At 45.0% G+C, this 15,091-nt stretch overlaps 1 protein-coding gene across 9 annotated transcripts in view; it reads left to right on the top strand.

The window, feature by feature from the left end:
• DENND2B (DENN domain containing 2B) overlaps positions 1–15,091 on the top strand; it is a 178,087-nt gene that overhangs the window by 117,438 nt on the left and 45,558 nt on the right. For 8 of the 9 annotated variants that reach the window (XM_063608370.1, XM_034932101.3, XM_055094080.2 and 5 more), the window contains one exon: positions 3,388–3,492. The exons of the other annotated variant lie outside the window; for it this stretch is intronic. In XM_063608370.1, the coding sequence (XP_063464440.1) occupies positions 3,413–3,492 (80 nt within the window). In that variant the 5' untranslated portion in view covers positions 3,388–3,412. The remainder of the gene's footprint in view (positions 1–3,387; positions 3,493–15,091) is intronic. 9 annotated transcript variants of the gene reach the window in all.

The following is a 15,091-nucleotide window of genomic DNA, read 5'->3' as shown; positions in this document are numbered from 1 at the left end:
GCACAAAAGTTCTTTACTTTGACATAGTACAATTCATGTCGTGTGTGTGTGTGTGTGTGTGTGTGTGTGTGTGTGTGTGTGTTCTTTTGGTGTTATATCTAAGAAACCATTGCCTAATCCAATGTCATAAAGATTTACTTCTGTTTTCTTCCAGCGTTGCTTTTGTAATTGTAGCTCTTACATTTAGGGCTATACTACATTTTTTACTTTATTTTTAAATATGGTATGAGGTGGGGCCCTACTTTATTCTTTTGTATATGGATATCCAGTTTTCTCAGCACAGTTTGTTGAAAAGACTCTTCTTTCCCCATGAATTGTCTTGGCATCCTTATTGAAAATCTGTTGACCATAAATGTAAGGGATTATTTCTGGACTCTGGATTCTGTTGTGTTGATCTCTGTTTCTGTTCTTATGTCAGTACTGCACTGTCTTGGTAACTTTAATTGGCAACTCAGAGTCTTCTAACTTTGTTCATCTTTTTCAAGATTGTTTTGGCTGTCCTGTATCCCTTGCATTTCCATAAAATTTTAGGATCAGCTTGTCAATTTCTGAAAAGAAGCTAGCTGGGATTTTGATGGGTATTCTGTTGAGTCTGTAAATCAATTTAGGGAGAATTGCCATCTTAACAATATTAAATTTTCTGATCCATGAATATGGTATGTCTTTTCATTTTTTATGTCTTTAATTTCTTTCAATGATGTTTTATAATTTACAGTATACATGTCTTGCATTCCTTTTATTTATTTCTAAGTGATTTATTATTTTTGCTGCTATTGTTAATAGAATTATTTTCTTAATTTCATTTTCAGATTGTTCATTGTTAGTATATAGAAATAAAATTGATTTTTTTTTTCTTTTTGGAGGCAGAGTCTTGCTCTGTTACCCAGGCTGGAGTGCAGTGGTGCAATCTTGGCTTGCTGCAACCTCTGCCTCCCAGGTTCAAGTTACTTTCATGCCTCAGCCTCCTGAGTAACTGGGATTACAGGCATGCACCACCACACTTGGCTAATTTTTGTATCTTTAGTAGAGATGGGGTTTTGCCATGTTGGCCAGGCTGGTCTTGAACTCCTGGGCTCAAGGGATCTGCCTGCCTTGGCTTCCCAAAGTGCTGGAATTACAAGTGTGAGCCACCACGCCTGGCCCAAAATTGATCTTTAATATTGATTTTGTATCCTGCACACTTACTTGAACTCACTCAGCAGTTTAATAGGTTTTTTAGTGGAATCCTTAGGATTTTCTACATACAAAATCATGCCATTTGCAAATGGAAATAATTTTACTTCCTTCTTTCCAACCCAAATGTACCCTTAAATTTTAATCTTCATTTTCCCTTTATTACTTGGCATAAAATAGTGTTCCTGAAAGGATAGTGCATTTACCATGGTGATATATTAGCTAAGAATACATGGTACATGAACAGACATTTTTTACTTTTAAATATTTAAATACCTTAATGTATATTACTTTTATTTTAATGGGTATTAGAAAAAATGATGAGCATTTCTAGCTCTCAATTTCATGATGTGTACTCAAATGTTACTTTATCGTAATGGTTTTCCCTGAACATCTTATTTAAAGTAAGATACCCTCTTCACCACTCTCTTTCCCTCTACCTTGCTTAAGTTTTTTTCTCTCTCTCTTTTATTTATTTATTTATTTTTGAGACAGAATCTTGCCCTGTCACCCAGGCTGGAGTGCAGTGGTGCAATCTTGGCTCACTGCAACCTCCTCCTCCCAGGTTCAAGCAATTCTCTTGCCTCAGCCTCCCAAGTAGCTGAGATTACAGCTGCCTGCCACCACACCTGGCTGATTTTTGTATTTTTAGTAGAGAAGGGGTTTCACCATGTTGCCCAGGCTGGTCTGAACTCCTGACCTCAAGTGAACTGCCTGCCTTGGCCTCCCAAAGTGCTGGGATTACAGGCGTGTGCCACCACGCCCGGCTCAACCTTGCTTAATTTTTTTTCATTCCACTTACCATCACCTTACATATTATACACGAAGGTACACTTACTATCACACACGTGATAATTCATGTGTGCTCATTGTCTGTTTTTCCCCACTGGGATGTAAGCTGCATGAGGTCAGAGACTTTGTATTACTCTTCGCTGGATCACATTTGCCCTGGACATGGGTGCTCAGTAAATATTTGTTGAATGAATAGTTTATTGTTTAGAATGAGGTGACTTTTTTCTTTTTAAGAAAAGGAAGTCAGTTTCAAGTATATTCAAGAAAAATATTGAATAAATAGTATGTCAGGAGATATGCAAATATGGCAAAAACCATGGACTGTATAGAATGATAGAAGTTTAAGGAAACTCTAACTTAAGGAATGAGGAGAGATGGATGGAGATGGAGTTTCTTGGGCTTCTTTGTTTATTTTGTTTTCTGTGAAATTGTGTCCGGAATTGGTGGGTTCTTGGTCTCACTGACTTCAAGAATGAAGCCGTGGACCCTCGCGGTGAGTGTTACAGTTCTTAAAGGCCGCATGTCTGTAGTTTGTTCCTTCTGATGTTCGGATGTGTTCGGAGTTTTTTCCTTCTGGTAGGTTCGTGGTCTCGCTGGCTCAGGAGTGAAGCTGCAGACCTTCGCGGTGAGTGTCACAGCTCATAAAGGCAGTGTGGACCCAAAGAGTGAGCAGCAGCAAGATTTATTGCAGGGCGAAAGAACAGAGCTTCCACAGTGTGGAAGGGGACCTGAGTGGGTTGCCACTGCTGGCTTGGGCAGCCTGCTTTTATTCCCTTATCTGGCCCCACCCACATCATGCTGATTGGTCCATTTTACAGAGAGTCGATTGGTCTGTTTTACAGAGAGCTGATTGGTCCTTTTTGACAGGGTGCTGATTGGTGCGTTTACAAACCCTGAGCTAGACAGAAAAGTTCTCCACCTCCCCACTAGATTAGCTAGATACAGCCTGTGGACGGATGTATTTACAAACCCTGAGCTAGACACAGAGTGCTGATTGGTGCATTTACAAACCTTGAGCTAGATGCAGAGTGCTGATTGGTGTATTTACAATCCCTTAGCTAGACATAAAGATTCTCCAAGTCCCCAGCAGATTAGCTAGATACAGAGTGCCGATTGGTGCATCCACAAACCCTGAGCTAGACACAGGGTGCTGATTGGTGTGTTCACAAACCTTGAGCTAGACACAGAGTGCTGATTGGTGCACTCACAATCAAATTAGCTCACACTCCTCCGTATTCCAGGCCAGGGGTTTCTTGGGGTCTCTTAAGCTGTAACACATGGAGTTAAACATTAAGTGGCTAAGCAGTTTCTACTACCTGCCACAGACACCCTCTTGGCACTTTTGGAGGTCATCTGGAAGATATTCAAGGTGCTTTTGGCTGCCTATAGAAACTTGGCTTACCGGCATTGTCGTCTTTGCAGGGCTCTGGGTTTGCAGAGAGCCGAAATGACCATGACTGCCAACAAGAATTCCAGCATCACCCACGGAGCTGGAGGCACTAAGGCCCCTCGGGGGACTCTGAGCAGGTGGGTAAGGGAGCACTTGTGGGAGGTGGCATCAAGGGACCTAGGTCCTGGGTGGGATCCCTCCAAAATGTAAATAGTCATCATCTTGACTGACAGTCATCCAGGTGACTGGTCTAGGCCAGCTCATGCCGACCATTAGGCAGAAGATATTTTCTAGTTCTATAAGTTTCCATGTGATATAGCAAACAGTAACCCTAAAACAAGCTTTGCTTTGTGTCTAGCATTCTAAGGATGGGGCCAGCAAGAAGCAGCTGATGTTCTTCTGGCTTGTAACCTTTTCCCATGGTGGGGAGAGCTTGGGGCCTGTGCCTGAGCTAAGCTGCACTGTAGTGAGGGAGGCTGACCACATTGGGCTAAGGGTAGAGAGGCAGTTACGCATATTAGCACAAACTCCTAGCAGCAGCCTAGGCTTTATAGGAGTTTAGAGAAACCGTGGATTTTGGAATCATGGGTTTGGTTCAAATCCAGGTTCTAACCACTTACCAAATAGTGAGCTCTCAGAACGTTTCCCTGTGCTCTATAAAATCTTCATTATTTCATCTATAAAATAATAATAATAGTTATCTTACAGAGTTTCTCTGAGGACTAAATGAGATAATATATGTCAGTGCTTAGCATTATGGCTGACATAAAGCTACTCAATAAATTTTAACCCCCTTTTGAGGATGAGATCAAAGCTTCCAGAACTCACAGATGCACAGATAGATGCACAGTACTCTCACCAGGGCTTCTCTGGTCTTGGCCAAGGCTGGACACTGATATCTTAAAAGAACCTTTAGTCTTTTTTATTAAAGCTGTGTACCTTTCATAGCCCTTTCTGCTGAGTGTCAGGTGGACAAATTTGGCTTTTGGGGCCTCTGCCTCTAAGATGGATAGCTATGAGAAGGATGCTTAGCTTTGGTTTGGATAGGGCTAGTTCATTCCTGGATATCTGGTTGTGCAGTGCTAGGCTGAGTCCAATAGGGTCTGGTCAGAGTTGGTGGTAAACATTTGGTTCATTCAGAACTGGAGTCCAGATATAGTTGGTAGAATAGTGCACGGGATGTAGCCCCTGGGGAGTGACTGTCATGAAGGAGGCAGGGGTTCCCCACACCATACATACAGGACTTTGTCCCAATAGAAACAGTCTGGATGGACTATGCCAAACAGGGTTTGATGGACTCTGACTTAAGTACGTAAGATCCTGGGACTTAGCCAAGCAAACTGACTATCCACTTGCAGCAGCAAGACTGATAGGAACACCCCTTGCCCAGGCAATCCCTCTCATTTAGACTGGGCTTGGTTTGCATACCAGCTTCCCTGTACTGAGTGAGGCTGGGAGTGGCAAGGAACAGCTTCTTGGGCAAAGCAGGTGGAGAAACTGACCTCCTCCAGAACATGTTGGTGTCCAAGGTAGAAACAAGTCAAGGTCTCAGAGTCTTTATCTCCCATTGCCTGCTCCTGGGAACCATGTTGTTGGGCTCTTGTCAGCCTAGTGGCATTCTTACCATGATTGAGCTGGCAGATGGGGCTGAAAACTAAGGTTCCAGTTTTTTAGAATATCACACTACTGTAGGAGTGAAACAAATATATGTGATTGTGTCATTTTATTTGTAATTTTAAAGAAATTGTATATTTAGGACCTGAAATGGAGATTACCATTCCCAGCAACCCTCAACTCCTTTAAATATTCGTTTTTTTCCCTTCTAATTTCCACCATACAGGAATGGGGTAGAGGGGTGGGAGGGGCAGTATTTACATCAAGTTTCAAAGCAGACTCGAGACTGCTGACAGGTGCTGCAGTTTCTTTTTGGAGTAAATGCCTACTTACTTCTAAGTGTTTTCAGAAATTGCTCTTCCTTTAGCTTCTCAGCATGCTTGCCATCATAACATGCTAGATGGTGATTGTAAATATCTGAGCCTCAGATGTGCCTAAAAAAAGCACCTTTCCTGCCTCCCTTCTAAGTCTTCTCTTCCTTCCTACCACATTTCCGCTTCTCTCCTTCCTTCCCTCCCTCCTTTCTTTCCTGGGAGCCTGGCTTTTGGTGTGAAGTTGCAGGCCTCTGTGGCTAGCGACACCCTTCTCTCAGAGACTACCCCTGGGGTGTAGGTATTATTTACACATTGTGATCTGGTGGTTTCTTTGGCTGCCTTCACCCCTGGCCACATCTGGGTGTGTTCTTTGGGCTAAGGCAGTAAATCACTGGTTCATTTAGGAAGGCATTGTCGGTGAACTCAGAGGGTTCTCCTGGGTGCCAGGCTCTGTGCTGGGCACTGGAGGGCAAAGAGGGATGATCCATTCTCTTTCTCCAAGGTATTTACAACTTGGATTGATGATCTTGGCACCTGAGTTTCTTAGTTTGACCTTTCAATAGGTGTTTGGTAGTGACCTGGGGCCCTTTTATCATTGCCAGCACATGAATCCAAGGAGGAGACTCCTCGGTGTGACCAGAGCTTTAGTTGGGGAGGGGAGGGTGTTGGGGCCTTGGAAGGCTGGGCCTTTGACACTTTGGCTACGTCGGGGACTTCCACATCATCCACATGAAGGCAGAGGAATCCAGTGGTTCTAAGACGCATTTGTATCCAGCTTTGGGGGAAGAGGGAGGTCTGGTCAAGGAAAACTGGCGGGGGTGGGCAGATGGGACCCTGTGTAACTGTCAAGGTGTGTATTTGAAGGACTATACCCTTAATTTGTGTAAGACTTCACCTGGTGCTACCACCAAGCCTGTCTGGGTTAAAGACCCTGGATTCTAGTCCCTAGGTTTTCACAGGTGTGTTGCTAATTTATTCCCTTCCTTTTCCTTTGCAGCTTAGTCTTGATTTGGCAGGAATGTGTAGGAGGGGAAAATCTAAGCCTTTCATGTGACTGCCTCAGTTTTGTTCTTTGCTGTATCTTGGTCTCCTGGAGCAGGTTTCCTTGTCTTCGCTTTTGTTGATGAGGCCGAATGAGCATACTGTTCATCCTTACCTGCCAGATACACTCTCCCCACAGGCTGTTCCCACTTCAGCTCACAAGATATGGCTGCATCCCACTCTGGGGGTCTGGGGTGGGATTCTCAAACCTCTTCTGAATTCTAGAGGTCAGCCTTTACTGTGTTGGTGTTGATGACCTGGGGTGGGACTGGAAGCAGGTTGGTAACTTGCAAAAAAGGAAGTATTATGTTTAGAGCTAATTCACCTGTGTAGATAGGGTGAACTTTGCCACTTACTGCTCTCAGGAGGTTTCACTTGTGCAGTAAGACCTGGCAGGCAGCAGGGGCTCTTCTCTGAAGACCTGCTGATTTCCTCCACAGCTTCTTCACTATGAAACTCCCGCACCTGGGTCATTGCAACTTGGAAATAACAGACTGTATCAGCCTTGAGTTTGAGAACTTTTGCTTGTGGTGGATGCTGAAAATCTGAGTGTGTGAGAATATATAATTCTTGAGGGCAAGGACTTTGATGTCTTTCTGTGTGCCTAGAGCCTGGAACAATGCCTGGCAGGTAGAAGCCATTAGCTATTTGTTGATTAGTCAACTAGATAGATGGGAGAGCAGCCTCTTAGAGCATAGGCTGTTGTACTACTTGAGTCCTTATAGTACCTTCCTAATGGGTCATCTTAGCTTTGGACTCTGTTTTCATCTAGTCTGTAGTTTCTTAGAAAGGTAGAGCTGAAAGGGGGCTTTGTAGCTCATTCAGTCCAACCCATTTGATTTACAGATTGGGAAACTGAGGCACAGAAAAGAGGAGGTACTCCTTAAGGATACAAAACTAGTAGGAAGAGGTACTCAAGCCTGCCTCTCTTCATCCTTCTGTTATTTTATTATCCCAACACATTCCCTTCCTATGAGCACTCCTGGGATCTTCCTGCCCCCAAAGTACTGCTATCCATGATAAAGTCAAACTTAGCCTGGTTTGCAGGGCTTTTCATGATCTGGCCCTGGTCTTTCTTTCTGCCCTAATAGTTCACTGTTCTCTAATGCAAACCTTACATTTCTGCCAATCTGGATACAATTATTCACTTCTCTCCCAGTGTTTTTCTTGACCACCCAACTAAGACAAATCCCTCCCTCCTCTGCATTCACTCAGAATCTTTAGTTCAAAACGGCCAAATGGCACTTATCATATAGTATCTCATAAAGTGGATATTTGTGTGGGTCTTATTTCCCCTACTCAGCTGGAACTCTTTGGAGGCCCGATACATTCTCTGTTGGGATGTTAGAGTTGGAAGGGATCTTGAGATATATCTGGCTTAGTAACTTACGTTACAAATGGGGAACCTGTAAGCCCACACAGCTAATTGGCAGTGGAGCCCTAATTTCAACTCATATTTGCAGGTTTTTATGCAGAGAGTGGCCTCAGTTTGTGATACAGTGAAATCCAGAGATGTCTGGAGGTTCCATGGCCAATTTAGGCACAGATTTGGACCCTGTGCCTTAGATCGGGGGAAGCTAAGAGCTTAAAGAGAAGAAAAATCTCCTGAGTAGCTGTGGGTAAAAGATAGTGCTGCAGGGCCTGTCCTGGCCATGGCAGGCCCCCCTTAGGAGGCCCTGTGGCCTCAGCCCCTGTTACTCGAGATGCTGCCTAGAATCCAACCATGATGCTGTCAGTACTGGTCTGGTTATTTATTGCTACATAACAAATGACCCCAAACTTAGTGGCTTAGAATAATATTTATTTTGCCCACCAATTGCAATTTGGGTAGGGCTCAGCAAGGAAAGCTTGTGTCTGTTCCTTGCAGCATCAGCTGGGGTAGCTTGAAAGTTATGGGTGACTCAATGGCTAGGGGCTGAAATCATCTGAAGGCTTACATGTGTGACAGTTGATGCTGGCAGTCAGCTGGGACTAAAGCTAGGGAACACCTGCACGTCACCTCCACACTTGGCAGCATGCCTTCATAGCATGATATCTGGGTTCCAAGAGTAAGAATCCCAAGAGAACAAGGCAAAAATGCATGGCATTTTAATGAGCTAGCCTCAAAAGTCAGATAGTTTATCTTCTATTGTGCTGTATTGATTAAGACAGTAACAAAGGGCTGCCCAAGTTCAAGAGAAAGGAAGATAATTTCCACCACCTGCTGAGAGGAATATCAACATCTCTTTATAAGAAGGTATGTGGAATGGGATAGGTTGTGGTTCCTGTCTTTGGAAAATACAGTCTGCCCTCTGATTGCAACAATTCACATCTTTCCCAGATGGAAAATACACTCACTCTCTCCCCTAAAATCTCAGGTCTCCTCTTATTCATGGCATCAGCTTGAAGTCTATTACAATGGAATCTTGTCACCAAAATCAGGTACAGATAGGGCCGGGTGCGGTGGCTCACGCCTCTAATGCCAGCACTTGGGGAGGCTGAGGCAGGCAGATCGCTTGAGCCCAGGAGTTTGAGACCAGCCTGGGCAACATGGAAAAAACCCATCTCTACAAAAAGTACAAAAATTAGCTGGATGTGGTGGTGCACACCTGTAGTCCCAGCTACTCTGGAGATTGGGGTGGGAGGATCACTTGAGCCTGGGAATTCAAGACCAGCCTGGGCAACGACATAGTGAAACCTCCTCTCTACCAAAAATAAAAAAGTTGGCTGGGTGTGGTGGTGCATGCCTGTAGCCCCAGCTCCTCTAGAAGCTAAGGCAGGAGGATTCTTGAGCCTGGGAGATGGAGGTAGCAGTGAGCCAAGATTGTACTGCACTTCAGCTTGGGCATAGACTGAGACCCTGTCTTAAAAAAAAAAAAAAAAAATCAGGTCCGGATGTATATGAGACTTTTGGGGCGCAGGTTCATTCCTTGTGTGCAGCTCCTTAACTACTGTTTCTCTTGCTGTGAAGACCTGTAAGTTAAAGAGAATGTATATCTGCTACCCAAAATACACTGGTGGGACAGGCTTAGGGTAACCACTGAATAGGCTTCTTTTCAAAAAGGGGAAAATAAGAGGTACCCAGCAGTCACTGGTTTGATGTATTTCTTATATTCAGTGGGACAGCTGTTGCTAATTCTTTGACTAGGTGTTGACTCATTTACCTTGTCTCTAGCTGCACCCTCTGGGCTTTTGGTTCTGCCCTCTGACTCCTCTTTTCTTTTCCATAGAAGTAGCTCATTATTGCAGGTGAGTAGTTTCTCCATCTGCTTCATGCCCATAATATGTTAAGGGCCCAAAGTCTTTTCTTCATTTTGTACTATCTCTGCTCTTTTTACTCCAAGCTGATACATTTCCTTTAAAAACTTCATGGGTTGGCTGGGTGCGGTGGCTGATGCCTGTAATCCCAGCACTTTGGGAGGCCGAGGCGGGTGGATCACCTGAGATCAGGAGTTCGAGACCAGCCTGACCAACATGGAGAAACCCCATCTCTACTAAAAATAGAAAAATTAGCCGGGCATGGTGGTGCACACCTGTAATCCCAGCTACTCGGGAGCCTGAGGCAGGAGAATCCCTTGAACCCAGGAGGCGGAGGTTGTGGTGAGCCGAGATCACGCCACTGCACTCCAGCCTGGGCAACAAGAGCAAAACTCTGTCCCCAAAAAAAAAAAAAAAAACCTTCATGGGTTTCTTATGAATCATTTTATAATCCATTATAATAGCAAAAGGCACACATACAAATCACTTCAAGATAAGCCCCTTGGCCAGGTGCAGTAGCTCATGCCTGTAATGCAAGCACTTTGGGAGGCTGAGGTGGGAGGATTGCTTGCACTCAGGAGTTCGATACCAGCCTGGGTGACGTAGTGAGACCCCCCCCATCTCTACAAAAAAAAAATTAATCAGGCATGGTAGTGCATACCTGTAGTCCCAGCTCCTCTGGAGGCTGAGGTGGGAGGATCGCTTGAGCCTGGGAGGTCGAGGCTGCAGTGAGCCATGATGGAGCCACTACACTCCAGCCTGGGGGCCAGACTTTGTTTCAAAGAAAAAAAAAAAAAAGAACAGATAAGCCCCTCTCCACTTCGATTTGGATTTCTTGGGAGATTGCTATGGGACAAAGGTTTTTAAGATTCTTAGGAGCCTTACTGTCTTCAGAGAGGATTTACAGGACCCACTCATAAGATTCTTAGGAGGCCTTTTGTCTGTCTGTCTGTTCTATGGGGCAACACTTTAAGTAATTTTTTTTTAATTTTTTTTTTTTTGAGACAGGGTCTCACTCTGTCACCCAGGCTGGAGTACAGTGGTGTGATCTCGGCTCACTGCAGCCTCTGCCAACCAGGTTCAAGTGATTCTCCTGCCTCAGCCTCCCAAGTAGCTGGGATTACAGGCATGAGCCACTACATCTGGCTAATTTTTGCATTTTTAGTAGAGACGGGGTTTTGCCATGTTGACCAGGCTGGTCTCAAACTCCTGACCTCAGGTGATCCACCCGCCTCAGCCTCCCAAAGTGCTGGAATTACAGGCATGAGCCACCGTACCTGGCCAGTTTTTGGGGTCTTAACAAAGGGTTTTTCAGTCTCACTTTAGATTTTTTTTAAACAGATTTATTGAGGGACAATTAAAGTACAATAAATTATATAATTTAAAGTATACAGTTTGAGTTTTCACACACACACTCACACACAAACACACATACTCAATAAAACCATCACCACAATCTGGAAGCCATTTATTTTCTTTTCTTTTTTTGAGATGGAGTTTCGCTCTTGTTGCCCAGGCTGGAGCGCAATGGCGCGATCTCATCTCACTGCAACCTCCGCCTCCCAGGTTCAAGTGATTCTCCTGCCTCAGCCTCCCAAGTAGCTGGGATTACAGCCATGCACCACCATGCCTGGCTAATTTTGTATTTTTAGTAGAGACAGGGTTTCTCCATGTTGGTCGGGCTGGTCTCAAACTCCTGACCTCAGGTGATCCGCCCATCTCAGCCTCCCAAAGTGCTGGGATTACAGGCGTGAGCCACCGTGCCCAGCCACCACAATCTGGAAGCCATTTCTTAATTTGAGAATGTTTTCCTGCCTAGAGGGACTGGAAGTGAAAACCAGCAAGCCCTTTCTCATTTGTGATTCCTTTAAATTTTAACAACGAAACAGCTCCTTCTTAGTTTACCTCTTTTCTCTTTTTTACTGTAGGCAGCTAGAGCAAGTCAGATGGCACCTTCAGCACTTTGCCTGCAAATCTCCTTAGGTAGTTCATCAGATTTATTAGCTATATTTCCTATTATCTATGTTACCACAGCTGACAAGCTTTTCAACACTATAAGGGTTCCTTCTTCTCTAGCTTCTAATAGCATTTCCTTACTCTCCTTTACGCCCCTACTGACAGCCCAAAAGTCACTGTTTTAAGATTTTGTTTCAGTAGCACCTCTCTTGTAGGTGCCAAAATATATTCCAGACATCTACTGCCAACCACCCACCTCAAAAAAAAAATTTAATGGCATAAAACAACATGTTCTTATGCTCCCAGACTCCATGGATTAGGAATTCAGACAGAGCACTGCAGGGATGGCTTGCCCCTGCTCCATGATGTCTGCCTTGGCTAAAAAGACTTCAAGGCTGGCTGGGCGCAGTGGCTCATGCTTGTAATCCCAGCACTTTGGGAGGCTGAGGCATAAGGATCACTTGAGCCCAGGAGTTCAAGACCAGGCTGGGCAACATAGCAAGACCCTGTCTCCACAAAAACTAGTAATAATAATAAAATTAGCCCAGTGTGCTGGAATGTACCTGTGCTCGCAGCTACTCATGAGGCTGAGGCGGGAGGCTCGCTTGAGCCCAAGAATTCGAGGTTTCAGTGAGCTGAGATCTTGCCACTGCATTGCAGCCTGGCAACAGAGTGAGACACTGTCTCTCAAAAAGAAAAAAGTAAAAGACTTCAAGCCTTGGCAGGGGGCTCAGTAGCTAGGGGCTGGTATCACCTGGAGATGTCTTAACCCCACGTCTGGGGGATTCTAGCTGTTGCTGGGACTTTACCTGGGACTGGCAGCCAGAACACCTACATGTACCCTTTCCACATGGCCTGGGCTTGCTCCTAGCATGGTAGACAGGAATTAGGAGCTGCTGATTTTTTTAGGCCTGGGCCTGAAAATTAGCACCACATCACTTGTATTGTATGCTATCAATCAAGCAGTAACAGAGCCCAGATTTAAGAGGAGGGGTTATTTTGACTGGAGGCATGTCAAAGAATTTGGGGACCACGTTTTAAAACTACCACAAGTGCCATTGGCATGGTTTCCTGGAATCGGATTTGCCTCCCTCTTGGCTTTGTCTAATGCCTGGCTCTGCTTTATACAGCAGCCCAGTCTTTACTGGACTAGGGCACTGGGGATGTTCCTGTCAGGGATCAGTAACCTCAGAGAGGGCTTCTGCAGTGTCACTATTCTCTCTGTGTTCACTTGCCACTGCTACTTAGAAAGTTCATCATTCCCTTCCAGAGAAGAGCTTAGCGGTCCACTTGGTGCTTCCTTAGAAATCAGCTTGGGGGCAGACAGGTGTGGCTTCCGTAGATTCTTAGATGTGCTTTCTGGAATTGAAAAGGCAACTCAATTTATGCTGTGACTCTCACTACCTTTTACTTAACCCTGACAAGCTGTAGGGACCTGGAGAATCTCTATAGATGGTGGCCTAGATATAGCCCCAGTTGGGGGCTGAGGCTGCCCTGGACCCTGTTGAGGGCTCACAACTGTTTGGGAGCAAGAAAGCCAAGTTGTGAGTATCACCCTGTCCTTTGGCTTTTTCTCAGGACTTTTCTGGAATGGGATGTCTATGTCTTGTTACTGGGCAAGTTTCTGCTCTAGGCTGGGGAACAAACTCTTGGACTTGCTGACTGAGGCACTCTTCCTCCTTTTTCTCCTCCACGCTCAAGAGTATGGCTTTAGGGTAGCGCAGTGAGAATGCCATCCCCAGAATTGGGGCAGTCACTGAGTGGCAGGAGGATGGTGATGCTGCCAAGCCAACAGGGCCCTTAGTTGAGAAGCCCGAGAATGCTGAATGGCCGGCCACCTTCCAGGCAGTTTCATTTGAAGCAGGCTAGACATTGCTTAGTAGGGATGGAAGCATTTTGGACACTGAGCCCTGTATAACCTTCACCTGCAGACAGGCTCACTTCATGGCACTCATAACACATCCTGGTACCTCTCAGGCTGTTTCCAGGACTACTAGGACTTTTTCCCAACTAGCTCCAGCTTAGTCCCTTCTTGTTACTAACACTTGTAGTAGCCCTATAACCAGAAAAAGCAGAGCAACTTGGAGCATGCCAAGTTCATCAAGGACTAAAGACAGCCTTCCCTCCAAAAAAGTTCCTCGGGGCACCTGACAATATATGAGGCATTCCTTAGCACAAATACTTCTTGTGTTACCAAAGAGGGGCCTGTGTCACTAGCCCAGGGATTGGGGCGTGTTCCTGTGAGACAGTGCCAGAGGGAATATTTATTATGCACTTTAACTCTCACTTTCTGTCTATGTGCATGCGCACACATACACATGATGCTTTTTCTTTTCTTGTTTCTTTTTTTTTTTTTTTTAATTTTTGAGACAGGATCTCACTTTGTTGCCCAGGCTAGAGTGCCATGGTATAACCATGGCTCACTGCAGCCTTGACCTCCTGGGCTCAAGGATCCTCCTGCCTCAGCCTCTTGAGTAGCTGGGACCACGGGGGCATGCCATCACACCCAGCTAATTTTTAAATTTTCTTTTGTAGAGATGGAGTTTTACCATGTTGGCTAGGCTGGTCTCCAACTCCTGGGCTCAAGTGATCTTCCCACCTTGGCCTCTCAAATTGTTGGAATTAGAGGCATGAGCCACCATGTCTGGCCCACAATACTTTTTCTTTAAATTTATTTCTCTTTCCATACCTTAGCTCATATTCTTTCCATCCTAATTATGTGTCTTACATATTTGTGTGTGTGTGTGCATTTATGGTGCTCTGTTTCTTTTAAATGTCCTTTGCATTCTCCCCTGCTTTCTTTTATCTGTTCATCTTACTTCATCTCTCCTTAAAATGTTGGTTTTGGCCAGTTGCATGCTGCAGTGTTGGCATCCGTGCCTGTGTTGAGCAGCAGAACTGGCTGCCTGCTGACAAGGCCACGGCACAAGTGCCCAGTTCTACGGTGTCTGCCTCCCAGGGGCGTACTCTGGGATTGTAGAATAACAGAGAGAGGATAAGAGCAGTCTTGGGTGTCTGATGGCTGCTTTGTATTTACTTTTAAAAATTATTTATTTTACCTTTATGGAATGATTTATAGTGTTCAAACACTGTTAGAGATTTGCGTCATCTTAGCCACACAGCTGGTGTGTGAGGACACTCAGAGTAAGTGTTGTCTGTGTTTAAAGAACCTGAGGCACAGAGAACTTAGAGGGCTTGCCCATGAGCATGCCCAGAAAGTGATGGGACCAGGACCCAGCCAGTGGAGCTTTCGTGCCTAGTGGGAGAGGGCTTTGGGGGCTGACGGCGATACTGGGCTGCACCGAGTGCTTTGTGTACCTTCTCTGTTGTTCTTCAGCTCATACACCACAAAGAGAAAGGCGAGGAAGTCTGCAGACAATGTTGTGAGCAGGCATACAAGAGGCCTAGGTTTTTAACTATTTACATTTTCATTCATTTAGTCATTCAACACAAATAATAATTCCTTTTAAGTTCTAGGCACTTTGCAGGGGGCTATCAAGATTAACAAGATACTGTTACCACCTTCAGGTGGGCTCACTCATAGTCTAGTAAAGGGAGAGGAAACAGTCTGGTG

The sequence above is a fragment of the Pan paniscus genome, chromosome 9 (assembly GCF_029289425.2).
Source record: "Pan paniscus chromosome 9, NHGRI_mPanPan1-v2.0_pri, whole genome shotgun sequence".
In the NCBI taxonomy this organism is placed as follows: domain Eukaryota; kingdom Metazoa; phylum Chordata; class Mammalia; order Primates; family Hominidae; genus Pan; species Pan paniscus.
The sequence above is the reverse complement of the archived record's forward strand: the minus strand, read 5'-3'. Positions and strand labels throughout refer to the sequence as shown.